Here is an 18,454-nt window from a genome sequence, read left to right as displayed (position 1 = left end):
ATAAACTTGAAAATTAACTAAGAAGTATATTAAAATATTGCTGAAATACTAAGCTTTTTACAGACTTTTCTGTTAACCTGCCAACTATTTAGTTGAGAACTTTTAGTTTTTCTGGGAGCAAAGCTAACTTTTATTATAACAGTACAGATCAACTTGAAGGAAAGGCTGGGAAAGGTGCCTGTAATGTTTGCAGTTACAAAACTCCAACATTTAGCATACGCAACCAAATCTGTAACCCAGTATTCAGTTATATATTAAGCATCTTAAAGGATTTTTTCCAAAGCTCTGCCTTTTCTAGTGACTGGGGAATAGTTTAAGACAGTTTAACAGAACAGACATTTCATTTATCAGCAATTATTCTGAACGTACAAGTCTGCCTACCTACTGAGTAGCGCATCACTGAGAGCTGTTCGTTGCCATCAGTGTGTATTGAAACCAGATCCCTCGTTTCTGCATCCAAAACAAACCACCTAGAGAGAGGAGAATTCCAATGAGTATCACTTCCACTAAACAAAAAAGCAAGCAAAAGAGCAATAATCACTGCCTGCCTTCATCTTCTCATGCTAGCCCCTCAAGGGCAGCACAGCGAACATCTGTTCTTAATGGAATGCTTTTCTGGTTCACAAAGCAATACAAGTTTCAGTGAAGAATATATAAAAGATTCTAAATACTGCCCAATTTTTTCCCCCTCCCTTGAACACTGTAGTAATCACCAAAAATGTCTACTGGATGATAAACATGCCACCAGATAGCTAATATGACTGCACCTTATCATCCTGAAGCCTTAAGGCTACAGCTGAATTTTAATCCTCTACTTCTTCCCCATTTTGAAGAACAGCTTTGATATATAAACTGATCTTTCAATTTGTATGAAGCAAAGTTAAAAAAAATAAAATAGAAGTAGTAGAAGGGAGTGGAAAACATTTCCATACTCATTTTAAACACAAAGTATATTCTCATTTGGTGTTTTCCCCTCAGTCCTTTCCATTTCTATGAATAATTTTATCAAAGTAAGAAGGAAGAACCATTTACTGAAATCTGATGGTTCAGAACCTAGCTTTTTTTATTTCCTGCTTGGATGATTTAAAACTAAGGTAATTAATTGCATTTTTTATTATTTAACAATAACTTTTAACCTGCAGTATTAGTTATGAGGCACATGTAAAAAGCTCAGAGAAGCTTACAAGAACTCAGTGGCCCGTACACCGAAACGGCCACTGACAGCAAGATGGGCAAGATCAGCAGAACCTGAGCATCTTGCAACGGTTCTGATGCCCACCTAACTCCTAAATACAGCGAACATTAGCAAAACAAAGACAATAAAAATCTAATAATATATACATACACGTATATCATGAAAACGTAAGATGTCAACATGGCTAAATACATTAAAGCTGTACTTTGCTCCAAACTTCTGATCTCACAACCGTGTGCATACGCCACAGCCGGTTTCCATCCCTAGTGGCAAATGGCGAGTTCACACACTGTGGAAACGAGTAAGTCAATTCCACTTGCTGTCTCATAGAGAACTCAGTGGAACACTGCTAAAGCTAGGACCATTTATTTCATAACAAACTTGTATAACCTAAAATAAACTCCAGGAACAACAGCGCACATCGCTGCTTTCTATGGATGGAGATGAGATTCCAGCTCGAGCTGATCCAGTGTCCGGCTGCTAGCTATCTGGAAAGTGGCCTGGTCCCAATGGCTTAAAACCAGCTTGTGGTTAGAGAACCACGTGAAAGAAATGAAACGACATACACATAATAAAACCCAGCCCCGCATACCACGGACTGCTGAATAATCTGTGTGCAAGACAGATGGAACCAGTGGAAAACAGCTAATATGTCTGCAGTAGACACCATGCTCAGAGTTTCTCTGCTGTAATCCTCTGCTGAAAGTGGACTTTTGATTTCCAATCTACACACTGAAGCTTTGCAGGTTCTCTAAATGCATTAGGAGTTACAAGTTGCTATTCTGCTATTTAGTTCAAACTATGCCGCCCTTTGGCCCTGCCAAATGCTTCACTAAAATGCTACCTGGCTGATAACCCTGACAGGGGTGCGGATATTAAAGAACAAACCAAAATTAAAAAAAAAAACCCAAAACCACAAACAAAACCACAGAACAGTTTGGCAGGGGGGGAAGAGAGAGGGTACCTATGCCATTTTGCCACCATAGAAAGAAAAACAATCACTCCGTCATGACAGCAAAACTGCTCTAAAAGTACATCCTGATGGGACGACAACAGAAGTGTGAAGAACACACATGGAGGCATCGCTGAGTTGAAGTCATTCGGTTTTCAAGCAACACGAGAAGCTGGTCTGAAAGCCAATGCCCCACTGTCTCATTTTTATTTTGTGTCTTCCTGAATCCAGCACAGAGTGGAGGCTCTTCACTGCCTCAGCCACAGTGGGCAACACACGTCTTGTGCACAGACAGCAAAAGAGGAGACAGGAAGACCTTTCGCTTTACCAGAAAATTTAGGCACTATACTGTAAAATCTATTTATCCAGCAAGATGACACAGTATGATGCCTGTTTATCTGGAGCAGCATAATTGTGGTGCCTGGATATAAAAACTGATGATCAGCACAGTAACAACCAAAAGCAGCCGTCTTCCATGAAGTGGATGTGTACCCCCTTCCCATGCCCTCCCACGGGTGACCATGCTGCACAGCGCTTCTGCCAGACAGCCAAGGGGAGGACTGAGCCCTCCACGTCCCAAAATACACAACCAGGGCAGGGAAGGGAGGCTGCTGTGGCAGGGACATGCCTCTTGATGCTGGCCCTGAGACCGGCTCTTTAGGTTGGTCCTTCGAGTCTGTTACCTGACCAAGGTAATCCTCCAGTTAATATTATGTAAAATGAAAAATATCCAAAGACTAAAACGCAACCGGAAAAACATGCAAACTCCCCCGCCCCCCCCATTTTACTGAAAGTGCAGAGGTAGTACTGTGTGGTATTAAACACAATGCAAAACTGCTGCTGCTCTTAAGATTGCACACTGAATTTCATTTGGCATTAGGAGACAGCATTTTGTGACACCAGTCCTTCTCCAAAAATTCTTCTGAACAGGAGATACTAGCAGCAATCTTAGCTGACCATGGAAAGAGTCAGTGCACTGTGACAATTTGATAATAATTTAAGGAAGGAAGCACTGGTCACATCTAGTTCAGCTCTTTCTTGATGCTTCCACAAGCTGTAATCGGACATGCTCTCTTCACTCTTCCAAGCTCTCTCAATGCCATGGCAAACACTGCAACTGCCAGCAAGAAAGCCCGTCTCCATGAAAAGTGGCTCCAGTCTAGCAGCTACAGCAGTTCATCGGCATGCCCCACACAGGCCCTTCTCGCAAACAGCTGGGGTCCACCTTGAGACTGCGTTTCAGGAGAGGATCTTCCTTCCATCACGAAGCTATGCAACAGGCAAACGGCAGCTGACCCTGAAAAAGTCCTAAGGGCTGTGAAATGCAAAGCTTGGCCGCCAAGTGAACTTCTGATCTGTCGATCGGATGAAATAAATGGATGAATGGTATCCCAGCTGTAAGATAGTGGCTCTTTTGCTTCTTCTGATTTTTATTGATTTTTCTCCCAATTGTTACCAAAGATAACTTAATGCTTAACTTGTTTGTGAGTTCAACAAGACAAAGGCAGAACTTTTGCTATTTTCATCTGTTTCTTGTCTTCCCATTCCTTTGCTTTAAAAAAATACTAATAACCTATCTAAAAAAATATATGTTTTTAGAAACAAAACCCCTTAAACTACTCTCTTTTGGAAAACAAATTCTGACCCATGACAGATATTTATTACTGATAATTCACATCTGTGAATGTAGAATTTTTCTTATTAAATCACCAGGGAAACGGTGTTCCAAAGTAGTAATATATTTTTGCACTTAAACTTGCAATTCCCACGTTTAGTTAATGCTGAATGTTGAACCTGCAAGGCATTAATCAGAGTGAACAAATCAACCCATCTTACAAGATTGGTTCCCTGGGATATTTAGGCTTCTTCATCTTAATACCACAACAGATGCTGAACTGGTATAAAGCTTAATAGCTCTGTTGACTGATTTACCTCCTCATGGCTCTGGCTTACGCTGGTCTTGTCCTTCAGCCTTCAGTTTTCTTAATAATGTTAGTATTTTTGTAAGAATCTTACTAGTCTTTTTTTCTGCAGTGCTTTTGAGTACTCGTATGCACAGCACTCAAGGTATTCTACATGACTGGTCACAGAAAGGTCTACTTCCCTGCAAATAATACCACTGGCAGCATGGCAAAAGGATCTGTACAGCACCCTGAAAAACCCACTTTTCTGGTAGGATTTCTGATTGCCAGCCCTTTTTAGTTTTCCAGCTGTGCATTTCCAGCAAACAGCAGGATCCACAAAAAGTATTAGTTCTCTCCAAACCAGGCTTAATCCCAGACAATTGATGATGAGGTACACAGCAGGTATTTGAAGAAGTGGTAACAAAACCTGCAGCAGACAGCCCAAAAAGGGAAAGGATACCAAAATACTCATCATGGGAAGCGGTACGTGAAAAAAAACACCAAAACCATGACGTGTTGGCCTGATAAAAACACACCGCTGTGAAACAACAGACAAGAATGGGAAGAGAGGTAGAAAATTCAGTTTTCTTCAGATGTCACAATTTTAACCATCAAACCCAACTTTCTTAATGCTCCATTCCCTACCCCTGTCTTACTGACCTCCGTACTGGAAGCAGAGCAGCACTAGAATGGCAACAGATAGACACATCCAAGGTTTGGGTTTATTGAGTCCTAACTAGATTAGACTCATTTAATATTTGCTTTCAGCATTTTGGGCTATGAATCAAGTTATTAAATGACTTGTTATGGGTCTGAGATTATTTTCTCCTACGTTAATCAAGATATATCACGCAGCCCTCATTCCTTGGGAAATAACTCCCTTGGACCAGATTATCTGGCACAGAAAGCACCGCGTGATGCTGCTGGTTAGGCAGTAAATTTAAAACTAGTCTGTTTATCTTGATTCACAACTCCATTTATTTCTTATCCACTTGTACACTTACCAGGCTTCATTTCAATTCAGTTTCATTTGTATATTTCAAACCTATCATTGAATCATGCAATTTCAGAACACAATAAAATATAACGGTGAAATTATCACTGCTTAGTTCCAAGAAGAACAGGGTAAAAAAAAAAACAACCAAACCCAAGGCCATCATCATAAACTTATCCAACACAGTATAAACTGGTTGCCTCAAGTAATTTAAAAATAAGAATTTAAACTGAAAAGTGCTGAACTGAAAAAGTAACGTTAAACGCTGTGGGAGGGGGAAAAAAAAAGTCAATCAAAAGCAAACAACAGACTGAATGCTTTGGCCGCTCAATATGCCTTGATTGTGCTTTGATGTAATTTCAAAAATGTCTAATAACTCTCAAGAAATGTAGCCTGACCTTCTTTTCCCTTTTCCCTGTTTCAAGTACTATTAGGCCAGTATCTTCTGCTCTGTTTAATGAAGGTAGAAACACTTGTTCAATTTAATGCTATAATTAGAAAGAGATGAAAAAAAGGAAAGGTACAACATGGAAACCAAATATACAAGAGCTCAGCAAGATTTTTCTTAGGAAACTAAACTAGGTTTTCTAGCCTGGTGTTGTACCTAATGAATTTAGTGCAGACTGCATCTTCATCTTGGAGAAGGAAACTCCCTAAAAAGTATTTAACATTTTGTTTTTCCAGGAAAGTTTAAGGGTGTTACACATGCTCAGCAGTTTCAAAAAACCAAACATTAAATGGTTTTTAGGCATGAGGTTAGGTACAAAAAAATTTCTAGGGAGTGAATTAAACACACACAAAAAAAAAAAATCCCAATTTTCTTACGTGCACTATGCATTATTTTATCATCAAGTTGTCAACCATGAGCTATAACTGAAAAACAGAATAAAAATGCTAGTAGATTTAATATTTGCTCCTTTCGCCTTTCTAATGCTATGAATATCCTGTTTTTTCTTTTAATTGGTACTTGCTAAAAATCCATTGCATGAGACTCCTTTCTTGGGTGATGATACCAAGCCAGAGTTTGACTATGAATTAAAACAAATTTTTTCCACCACTGAAAGAAGCCCGAGTTAAAAAATGCAGCTTGTGTTTTGATAGCTTTCAAATTCGCAATGATTTCAGGAAGAATATGAACAGCTCAATAGCATTTCATTGCAGCACTGTGCCACGTTGAACTCTGTCTTACACAAAAATCAAAATACTAGCCTGTTCACTTGCCTCTCCACGTCAGTTTAAAAGGTTGCAAGTGTGTTTGATTTGGGAAAGAGAAAGATCTGTACTGTATCTGTCTTATAAACTAATGTAACATACACACACACAATATTAAAATCTATGGTATTTGGTAAAGCCAATAAGGACTCCTCATGGAAACCTCTGCAAAAAAAATAGTTTAAAAAAAAAAAAAATCAAGATCTGGGCTTTCATGAAAGAGTAGTTAAAAAACCAAAACAGCCTAACAACAGTCAAATAATCCTTCTGTCTTCATCTAATCCATGTAAGAAAGATCTGCCCCCTTCCCCCACGCTTTTTAGGCTACATAACCTCAAGCAAAAAGAATAAAAAGCAAATGAATTCCAATACATGATGCGTAGTATCAAATTGTCTCCTTTAAACTTTCAATCATCACAACTCAGTCGAAAGGCATTTACCTGCCCGAGTGCGTTCCTATCGCGACCACTGCTCCACTGGGATGGAAGTCAGCACAGTGCCCCGGTTCCTGAACGGAGAAGCACAGACACATCATTCACCCGCCCGCTTCCTTACGGTCAAACACCTCTCCTTATACCAAAGCTACCCTGAAAGTCCGAGGTGAACTGACACAGGAAAAACCAATCAGTTAGCAGCATGCTTCTAATCCTCAGATTTTTTTTCTTTTAATGTATCAGTGACATGCACTACATGACCTTCTTGAAAGTAAAAAGCCTAAATTTCTGTGTAAAAAGATACTTTTGCTTGGGTATTAGGACAGAACTAGCGAAAATATGAAATGAACAATGACAGTAAGGAAGGACATCTAAAGCCAAACCTTGCATAACTGTACGATATCCTCTTCAGATTGTTTGAATAATTGGGAAAAAAGTTAAACTGTAACAAGAACAAAGGACTAAGTTTTATTCAACTTGGATTGTCAGAATGGCATTGGACAATGGTAACCAGATTACAGTCTATACAATGTCTGACGAGCCTAGTTAAGTTTATCAAAGCTTCCGAATAGCTGTTTTTAAAGCCGTAACTACAGGATTTTTGCTTCTCTTGCAATCAGATGGGACAAGGGTGTTGCAGAAAACTAATGCTTTTTCCTGTTTCCCAGCTTTATATTTAACATTAAAGGGTTGACATACATCTAGCAGCCTGGTCCATTCCAGTGTGTGGTCCACAGAGTTCCACATACAAACTTGCCTATCTTGGGCACATGTTAAAAATAAGTCTTTGAAAGGATGGGATGCCAGTCCCCAGAGTTCATCTGTATGTCCCTGGAAAGAACACACATATGATTTAACAATGAATAAAATAAAGACTCTCTTAAAATAACACACCAGCAGGGAAAGCCTTTACATTTGTGTGTTATAGTTTAAAAAAAAGTTGTGCTCACCTGTACCTCTACTAGGAAGCCATCGTTAAATGTTCCCCGCAAAACAAAGTTTCGTGAAGTACCCACTAAAAACTGATCTGCTTTTCCTTCTGCTACTGCTCTGATTGTTCCATACTGGTCAGGAACCTAGGAAAAGAAACATCTGTAAAATCACATCACACATCTTGATAGGTGCTTATTTTTGAAGGCCACAAATAGTGCACAACAACAGTACCAGAACTGCAGTTCTCCCAGTAAAAAGGAACAATCTAATCATGTATACACTAGATCAGGACTTGACCCAAAACCTACCTCATTTATTTGTTCAGTATAAGCATACAAGACGATCCCACTCCAAAACAATCACAATTATGTCATTTTAATAAGTCTCAGTAGAAAAAATTACAAATTAAATCACATGGATTTTTAAGTGTCAAATACACTGAACAAATGCACTCCACAACCTTACAACTCATCTTACAAGGATAGGAATACTACACAGTTACCGTTTACTTTTCAAAACACATTGTGAAAAATAAGAAAAATCTTGTAGCACACAGTAAATGCTTCCTGATTTTCTTAATGCTTCCTGATTAGCCTTAAGTAAATGTTCATATGCCTTATGTCAGCAATGACTCTGAATTTTACTGAGTTTGTTTATTGCATGCTTGAATTCTGATACACTGCTTTATTTTACAGTATGCATTTGTTTGGTTTTCTAAATGATTTATCTTTAGAAAATACACTAATATTAGTCACACAAGATAGAAAAATCAGTGCAATCATTCAGAAAGTTGTCTGTCAGGGTTCTGGTAATATTTCTCAACATAAAACAGTAGCTTTAATATAACATTATTAACAAAAGGAAAACAGAGACACTGATATAAATAGAGTGTGTTACTTAAGCCTAAGAGTTGTATATGATAGTCAGTGCTTAGTCTCAGCCATGTTTTCTAAAGGTCAATATTAGATTCAAGGTAAGAACAAACTCTAGATGGAACTTAACATACGTGTTAAGGAAAAATTGCTGCTATAAATGGACACTAGGTAAGTGGAGTAACCATTATTAGAACAACTGTTTAAGAAGAATACATTATTTCAAGAGGTCATCTTATTGTCAGAGGAAAAAAAAAAGTATTTAAAAATCCATAATGTACAGTTTTTTCCCAGTTCATCCCCATTTGCCCAGCATTGCCATATAGCCAAATCACAAAGACATACATATTCACTAAACACTTGTTTCAGGATAAAGTTAAAAGAAGTTCCTCAGCATAGCTTATTAATCAATAATACTTACTGAATACCCATATGTATCCTACTGATTGTTTGCCTTATGTCAAAAATTCTATTAAAATCCTCAAATCCTGGTAACATTGTCTTTCTCCAGACAGGCAAACTTAACAAAAACACAGGTGATACTAAAGAATATCCTCAAAAAAGGGACGAATAAAAGAAACTAAGGAAGGGCTTGGAGGAAAGAAAAACCTTTAAATTTCTGTTCAACTTAAGAGGAGAACTGAAGCCTCATATAGGCTCATTTATAGACTGAAAATTTAAACACTTTTATTACAAAACATTGTCATCCACTTAAAAAGACAGCAACCAGAAGATATTCTATCATCCTAACCACCAATCCTCCAAAGGGTGGGGAGGGCTCTGTCTTGCTCATCAGTACCTTGCTCAAGGCAATTTCCTTGTCACTCTTGCTTTCTTACCTCAATTTCCCTTTCGGGATTCAAATCATGATCCCACAGGATGATCTTTCGGTCTTTCCCACCTCCAGTTAGCAGCATCCCATTCCTCATTTGACAGAGTGTGAACACACTGCCATCATGAGCTTTGATTTGTTTGCTTATCTGATATACTCCTACATGCACAAAAAGAAAATAATAAAGAACACTACTTGTTTTTTCACCTGGGGTTTACAAAAAGCTGTGCCTTTTGGCAGAAGAATAAAGTAACAGTGTATAATAAATAATTACATTTGGACTATCAGGCTATTAGTATTGGATTAGTATTGCAAACACAAGGTGGTAGTGTTTTCTTACAGGATAAAAAGATAAAACAAAGGGGCCTGCCTTTCTGAATAGAAACTTTTTTGAGATTGATTTTCCTACAACTTGTGAAGGCAAGAACAACAACTATTTGCAAAATGGAACACAGTTTTCCAGATGCAAGAGAAACTGTCCTTTAGAGTCAATAAATACTTAGCAAGTCATTATTAGAACAGAATTGAAGTTATTTTATTAAAAGAAACTCAAAGACTTGTTGTCTATAGTCTTAGGGGAATAAAAAGCAAATTATTTATAGCAAAGTTTCCAGGATGCATGAACCTAATATCTAATGCTGGATGTTGCCTCACTTAAAAATAGTATAACCAGCATTTGGCATCTATCAATATAGCAGTCTACCCAAAGGAAAACACTAGGAAGAACGAGAGAGAGATGAGAAAATTAAACAACAAAGGTAGCAAAGGAAGTCTTTTGCATCCTAATCGGGTCTTCATGTCAAAAGAACTGCTGTAGGAAAGTATATTTTTAAAAAAGCAAGATTCTAGTGCTTTGAGACTTGCATATTTTCAAATAGCAATCACAGAAAAAGCCTAAAACACCATCCAAATATATACCAGCTTAGCTTTGCTGACTGCCTATGGCTCAAGTCAGTTCAAGTCAGCATGCTCTCACACTGTGAAAGAGTTTGAGATCAAGTCCTGTGACCAATCTAATGTGATAAACCAACTACAAGATCCCATATTTAATTAAGCCAATGTAAATAAATGTTCTATTTGATATCTTTTAAGATTATACTGGGAAAAGGTTATTTTTGCACAAGAACTTCAAAATTAAACATAAGATAATTTGTTAAATTACTTTTCCATTGCAGTTAGCTTGAAAGACAAGAAAAAGATTTACCTACAAAAACAGACTTACTGTTAAGAATTTACTTTTAACATGAATGTTTTCCTGGCATACCAATTTAAACCAGTGTTTGAAATAGCTGCCAAGTAAAATAAATTATCCTTGAATTTATAAGTTACCTTAGGGCTCAACTGTGCCAGGTCTGCATATGTTGGGTAACAAATCATTTTCCTTTCTTTTTTACAAAAGCTGTGCCCTAAAGAGTAAGTTTAATCCAAATTTCAAATAAGATGGGTTTAAAAGTATATTTTACAGCCAAGCCTTGAGTATCTGCTAAACCAGATACTCTTATTTGCATAACTGGTACAACTACGCATTATGTTTTTCCTTCACATACAAGTCCTATTAACATCAGCTTGAACACTTAATGACATTCCTGTGAGACTAAGCACAGTACAACATAAGCCTGAAGAGGCAAAGCTAGCCTGCAGAATCCTCAAACTGATCCTACAGCCTTTTTCAAATCTCAGGATGAAAGGAAAGCTGATTAACTGCACATTTTTTTAAAATGCAAACCATTTAGATAAAGTAGGTTTCATTCATTTCAGGCACAGTCTCATTAATTATTGAGAAACTCTAGATTGCTCTTAAGTCAGCAAATTCATGAGACTTGAAGGAGTTTAGTACCACCTGTTAATAACAGGAAATGTACACCCTTAGTCAGGCTTGTGTCCCTATTCCTTTTCTAATGCAATCCTTCATGTTTGTCTTCTACAGACTATCTAAAATCTGCAATTAACTGTGAATGCATCCTACCTTTAGGTCCTTTTCCTGGAGTAGATTCTACAGTAGTTTTGCCCCATATAAGTATTATCCCACCTGAGTCTCCAGTGAGCACATCACCATTTCCCAAAAAAGCCAAACACTGAACAAATTTGGGTTTTTCATATTTCTGAAACAAAATAAGCAAAGGAAAGGGATAATTGCTTGTACTCTTTATGTAATTAGTATAATGTATCCACACCCATACACCCTGCATACACATAAGCAGAATTTAACTTTTTTTGTCTGTTTACCTCTGCTCAAACAGTATACAGTAACAACGGAGCAAATTTACAGAAAGCGTGAGCAGATCATTCCATTGATTTAAAATTGACCTGATATCAAGACATTCTTACCCCAAATATCCCTTGCTTCCTTGATAATGAATTGCCACTCCAGGTCCAGAAAAATATATGAGATTTGCCACATGTTATTATGGTATTTGCATCAGTTGGATGGAATTCTACAGCAAGAACAACTTCATTTGTAGTCTGAAATAGTAACAGAAATAATATTTATTCAGATGGGACATTAACTACTAGAAACATATGTAAAATCCCAAGTTTCAGAACAGAGATATGAGGAACTAGACAGCTCATTGTACGCTTGAAAGAATCCGTCAGTGTTCTGTGCTAAATCAACTGTCTGAATGACTGCACATATCATTTTATATATATTGATATTTTACGTTCATAAGAGATCTTTATAAAACTTCCAGTAGAAAAGTCAGGGTTTTACATTCACTTTGTAAATCACAAAATTCTGCCTTCTGGAATAGGTGAGGCTTCTGCCATGGGAAGTGAATGATGTATAAGACACTTTTTTGGGTTGAAAACCCTGCTTAGTTTTTACACAGACTAGCTTGCTATTCTGGATAACAAAGCTGTGACACAGGCAAGTGAGACAATGGTAACATAGTAGGATTATATCCATCATTCTCTTTCTGAAATTCCGTAAAAATTCCTTTGGGTTCTTTCTTCCTCTCCTTTCTGCCTCACGAAGAAAAAAAACAGAAGCCTGCATAACTCAAAACTCTAAAACACAGGATCCCACCTTTGTATTTTTACTGGCTGCATATACTGTTACTGAATTACTAACACCTCAGCGAGTATTTCATCCTTTACCAATAGATTTTACAAACATAACAAACTGACAGGTCACTTATCTAACTTCTAATGTATATCCAACCAAACTGTCTTTGAAGACAATCTCCTGGAGGCAATGACTCTACAAAACACTTAAGTGCATCAATACATTTACTTCTATGAGATTTAAGCCCATGCTTTAAAGGAGTATACGTAAAAGTGCTGCTGAATCGGCACCTGTGGGAGTACCCTTTCCCACATCACCATTTTTGGCTCACTTTAGGAAAACAACCTTGTTAAGTTTCATTTTTTGTTGGTGGCCATATTCATTGAATTATGCTTCTCACACACAGTTTTCTCCACATGAGTGGATCTGCTATATCCACAAATCACATGGAAACTAAGGACTGAAAAATTTAATGGAGTTCAGCTGAGAAAAGGCTTGTTTTGCACCCTAGCTCAAGGGATGAAAATCTGCTCACACCACCTATCATGGAAGGTGCTTAAGACACTGCAAGATCAAGTCCTAAACGTGATTAAGTACTGAAGGGCAAGCTGTCCCTGCCAAATTGTTTTTAGCCAGTTCTGAAACACCAAGGAACTCCCTGGAGAGTGAAAACAGTCAAAACATAATGTCAATAAAATGGGAAATACAAGGCATATGCCAAATAGCTTCACATTAAGTATCAGCAAGGAAATGAAAATACTGGCATAGAATTACATTAAAACTTACAGAATAGAATGTAATTAGTATTGGTCAACATAATTTAAAGAAAATGGGTCAAACCAACCTGACTTTGTTATCTGAAACTGCAAGTTTGTAATCATATAGACATCTATGCTTGTAGAGTATTCCACTTGATGACTCATGATTAAAAAAAAATTTAAAAATACTCAGTTCCACATCCATGTAATATCTCCTCGCTTGATACTGTATAATGCAAAGCAAGATGTCTCAAAATATGGACTTCAATAGCAAATTATTATTGGATTGGGTGTTTCCAGTGGAATCAACTTTACATGGACATTGAGCGCAACACCTCTGAATGCTTCTCATTGATCAGAAACTTAGGTGGTTACGAAAAAAACAGGAAAGCAGACAAGATTGCAATCTACAAAAGTACTAATGGACCTCAAATAAGAAGAGACACGTACTGAGAATCAATGTCTGGAACTCGATTCAGACAAAAATGAAAATAAGGAATGTCTAAAAGTTTTGGTTTGCTTTTTTTTAAATAAACAACTACAGACTGAATCATCACTCCAGTTTCTTAAAGTTCCCAGGATTTATTTTTTTTTAAATTAGGAAAATATTAGAGAATTGCTTTATTTGGATTGGCTCTTAGGGATGAATAAAATGTAATTATAAGCGCTCCAATATTCAAAATCCTTCCAATATACAAGTTAAGAATACATTTCTTTTGTGCTCTTACACAAGCCAGCAGCATTACATAGTTGCAGTTTCCAAGTAAGATCAAATGTGTGTCTCACAAACTGTTGTATTTACAGGAATAAAACCACTTGTATTTCAGAATATTAATTTGTGCAATAATTACCTTTATTTCTGCTATTTTTGATTTCCTCTGCCAATCCCACACAGTCAGCATATGCTCATTAGAGTCATCAATTACACATAAATGAGTACCAGAATCCTAAAGGAAAAAGAAAAAAAGAAATGCTGACAAAGTACCTTCATACCCCATTTAGAAACAGGGCAGGGCAGCAGTATTTTAAAAAACCACAAAGGTATAAATATAAATTAAGCAAGTCATTTTAAAGTAATTATAAGCTCGATATATCTGGTATTTTCCTTTTCTCTTAAAGACAGACATAGATTTTTGCATAATCTCACGAAAAATGACCATGCTTCAAATAATATTGTAGGAAAGCTTTAGAAGTATCTTACCAAGTCTTTCCCCTTTAGTTTGTTTTTGTTGCCGTTGTCTTTTTTTTTAGCTTTCTTGTTTGCAATATCATGCTAGTAGCAAAAAAGTTTCTCCCTTTTTCTATTCTGCAAATATTTAGTTTTTCCTCAAGAAACAGGTCTCAGAGGACAGATACACGGCTCCACTTGTGTTTTTTTCTTAAATGTCACCATCACACACACACACAACTTTACATTATCAAATTTTGTAAGCACATCTCATGTTTTCCTCATGGAGCATTAAATACCAGCAGTTTCATCATGTAGTTGGTAAAACTGCAGCAAAGATAACTCTTTCCGAATAAAATGATGCTTACAGAGCAGAAAGACTGGCATTTACGGTATTAAATAACTGAAACGGCTTATTTTGAACAATTTTACAACAAAATGGTAAATATGGTTATATGGAATTAAAACAGCAGACAGAAAATCTTAAAACAAAAACATACTTATTCACAGCAACACATACTTGCACAAACCAGTTGTTTCAAGGACATGTGTAGAAAGATTTGGAGAAGGCCTTATTTATGTTAAAGTTGATTCTTGCATTTCAACCGCGTTCTCTAACAAATTATGAAAATAGAGGTGGCTGAAATTTTTATTCCCAAAAGCTATTATGAGCAGTAATATGCAAATATACATGTCAATTATTAAGCGGAAAGAAACCCTGAAGACAGTATTGGCGATATACACAGCCCTTGCGTGGGTTAACGAAATTATGTGGTAAAAACACAGTTCTAGATACTGCACATTCACTGTTTCAGTCTAGTGAGGAATCATGTGGGACTGTAATAAGGTATCAAAATCAGTTTCAGCTGCAAAACAGAACTAATAAAAACTAAAACCTAGTCCTCAAAAATTCCTTAGTGTTTTGTTTGTTTTGTTTTTAAAATGATGGAACATGTATTTATTCACCTTGGGAAAAAAAAAATGTATCTGAGTTCAAAAGTTTTATTGGTTTGCTAGAGTGACAGGAATGACAGCAGTCTTTTCACATTATTCTATTTTATTTATACTACCCCCTATTTGTTAAAAAAAAAAAAAAAAATCTCTTAATTACTGAAACACAAAACCTAATTAACCTAGCAACATTGCAATGTTAAGTGAAACCGCAGCAAGAGAGCGTAAGCATTTCTTTTCAACAGGTCGCCCAGCGACACTGTTGAGTCTCCATCCTTGGAGATACTCAGAACCCTGCCTGGGCACAGCCCTGAGCAGCCTGCTCTGGCTGAGCCTGCTGTGAGCTCATGGTGGATGAGGTGATCTCCAGATATCCCTTCCCACCTCAGCTGTCCTGTGAATCTATTCCTCTATTAGCAAAATACAGCAGACATTCTTTTTCTGCATTTTTTATTTTTACACACATTAATTCTTCTTGCTGGGATGCAAGAATCACAGCCTAGGTTTTCAGGAGGTCTGATATGTCTCATTGCTTTGGTGAAAATACAAAGGCAGCTAAAAGAGCAAAATATTTTATGAAAAAAATAAACTCATCGTCAATTTTGAAATGAGAACTTTATCAATGCCAAGTAGCACATCTCCATTCCCCACTGCTTTTTCTGGTAAATTCTGTGGGCCCAGTAACAAGACTTCTATTTTTTTTCTCTGTAAAAGTAGAGGCACAAATTGAACAAATTATTCCTCGGGAAAAAAATAGCGCAAGATAATGTTTTTTTTAATTTCCTGTTGGTGGATAAAAACCTACTTCAGCTGTGCAAGCAGAAAAGTTACCCTTTCTATCAGAACTCACTAAAATTTGTCTTCACTAACCTCACTAACAAACTTGTTTTCAATATTCAAATTAAAAAACCAAGCCCCTCACAAACAAATCCAAACCACGAAACCCAGCACAGACTTCAATTTCTAGTTAAAAGTTTTTCTTGCCTGCTATTTATTCACTGTGCTAGTTTGTTACCGCAATTTTTCATGTGCAATTTCCTGTTTTTCCAGCTAGCTCGCTGTCAGCTGGTTTTATAAAGTATACATAAACTTTACTGACACACTTTTAACACCAAAACAGATCAGCTAGACAACCACATACAAAATCTCCAGAGATTTCCTTCCTGTTTACATAGGATTGGATAAATTATTGAACACACTAAGTAACCGCACCCATCTTACCGCTTTTGAAAAATCCAAACACCCCACTCCACGCTCAAAAGTCCCAAGGCCGATAACCTGCAGCGTCATCAGGCTCACCGAGTCCCACACTCTAACATGGGGCTGCAGAGGCTGCGTGAAAAAGCAACGGGACAAACAGCGTCATCAACAGTGAAAGCATCACATGCAGGTGTCAAGTTTTGTTAAGCAGATGCTACCTGAATTACAAACTGCAGACCGAAATGCAGGATGACCTGTGCTAATGATGCTGCTGGATAGCATCTTGAAGCTCAAAAGGTGAGAGTCAAGACAATCTTGCTCCCTGAGTCTAGGCTACAAACATGGCAGTGGTGCCATCAAGGCAGGAAAATAAGTATGGTGGCATTTGGTAGTTGTGAAAATAAATCTTTGCCCAATTTAAGTCATTGAACAAATAATGGAAGAGTCATCTTGCATTTCAGACCCCAGACCTAGCAATCTTATGCAACAACTGAAAATAATGATCAACCTTGGTTTTTATATATAAAGTAGGGAAAAAAAAACCCAAAAACCCTTGGTGCACCAAGTCCCCTAACCATGACCAACCACTCAATGAAAGTGTCCATGGTTATATTTCATACAAATACTATCCCAAAACAGCATAGCTTCATAAACATGAAACAATCACAAATAAAGTGGGAATTAAGTTGGCTTAAGGACAGCATTCACCATAGGAAGTGACAATAAACCATCCCACTGATGGAAAAACAAACCAACTAGCCCTAACAAGAGAGTCAACAAATGTTCAGTGGAAATCATAACAACTATACAAAAAAACCCCACAACAATTTCTTACAAAATCTAAGAAATTAAGTTGAACATCTGAATAAGGGTTATATTTAATGTGCTTCTACACCTCCTAGTATCTGCCTTCTCCCCCCCCTTTTTTTCCTCTGTCTATAACTTTATGAGGATAATCCAATTATTCAAATTCTGACAGTTTGCCAAGAGCCAGGGACAAGAGCATTTAAATGCACTTGCTCTCAAATGAGCAAGTTTGTAGGAAAGCTTGACACACCTTCCATGAATTCTCACAGTTGGTTTCCTCTTCTGTGAAGCCTTAAGAGTACACTGACCCACAGAACTGGGGACCTGTTCTCCTCTGGGAGAAGACTTATCGAAAGAAACGTGACAGAAATGATGTGGCCTTATAAATCAATTAAAAGCTTCACATTTACTTGCAGAATTAAAACTGAGTTTCCTATGTCACAGATAAAGGACTTTATGAGCTTCTGCTCTTTTTGATGTATGGCTGAGTGCTCAGTTGTTACTGTCTTTTGCTAGAGATATAGGCTGTTACCTTAGAAACAGCAAAATATCTCAGTAAATGCAGTGCATAAAATAAACTGCAAACAGAAGGTGATGATGAGATTAAAAAAAAAACCAAAACACTTTTTCCTGATTTTCAAAACAAGTTACTACTGCTCAACAGCTCTATTACTTACCCTTCCATCTTTATCCACTCCAGCTAACTGTCCTGTTGCAATTCTAATTTTGTCTGGATGAACTGCAAGACTAAGACAGACAGAAATATGACTTGCTTTTGCTGTCATAGGTCTTCAAAACTGAGAGGTTTGTTGTAAATTTTTTTTTTTCTTTCTCAACAGAAGCCTATGAAGACACTTATCATCCTAAATCCCACTTTTAATGAGACAGCTTGAATGTTTTTCATCAGACTATTTCATGACACACTGTACTGACGGGTTGATCAGGCTCTTGCAATGGCTGCTGGCACACAACCAGGAGTGCCAGAAGAGCCACCTCCACATGTGCTCTGACAAATCTAAGATTTGCACTATATTGAGAGTCCACTGTAACAAAAATACACATTGTCTTGCAATGAACTTCCTACACGTAGCTATGTGCCATATTTATAAACACTACAGCATATTTTATGCCTAAACCTACAGATAGCATGAACCTGGGGAAAAAACAGCTGAAAAGTTGGCTGAGGACTTGTGCACCCTGGAGTCAGGGATTACTGCCACTTGAAATGAGTTACTGAT

General features: G+C 37.2%; 1 protein-coding gene across 4 annotated transcripts in view; it reads right to left on the bottom strand.

Annotated features, from left to right (window-relative positions):
- Window positions 1–18,454, bottom strand: part of EML4 (EMAP like 4) — a 169,848-nt gene that overhangs the window by 14,849 nt on the left and 136,545 nt on the right. For all 4 annotated transcript variants that reach the window (XM_050893482.1, XM_050893483.1, XM_050893484.1 and 1 more), the window contains 10 exons: window positions 17,894–17,963; window positions 16,431–16,541; window positions 13,942–14,037; window positions 11,657–11,791; window positions 11,295–11,430; window positions 9,336–9,487; window positions 7,642–7,767; window positions 7,391–7,522; window positions 6,698–6,765; window positions 382–470 (listed from right to left, as the gene is read on the bottom strand). In XM_050893482.1, the coding sequence (XP_050749439.1) occupies window positions 382–470; window positions 6,698–6,765; window positions 7,391–7,522; window positions 7,642–7,767; window positions 9,336–9,487; window positions 11,295–11,430; window positions 11,657–11,791; window positions 13,942–14,037; window positions 16,431–16,541; window positions 17,894–17,963 (1,115 nt within the window). The remainder of the gene's footprint in view (window positions 1–381; window positions 471–6,697; window positions 6,766–7,390; window positions 7,523–7,641; window positions 7,768–9,335; window positions 9,488–11,294; window positions 11,431–11,656; window positions 11,792–13,941; window positions 14,038–16,430; window positions 16,542–17,893; window positions 17,964–18,454) is intronic.

This window comes from Gymnogyps californianus, chromosome 3 (genome assembly GCF_018139145.2).
Source record: "Gymnogyps californianus isolate 813 chromosome 3, ASM1813914v2, whole genome shotgun sequence".
In the NCBI taxonomy this organism is placed as follows: domain Eukaryota; kingdom Metazoa; phylum Chordata; class Aves; order Accipitriformes; family Cathartidae; genus Gymnogyps; species Gymnogyps californianus.
The sequence above is the reverse complement of the archived record's forward strand: the minus strand, read 5'-3'. Positions and strand labels throughout refer to the sequence as shown.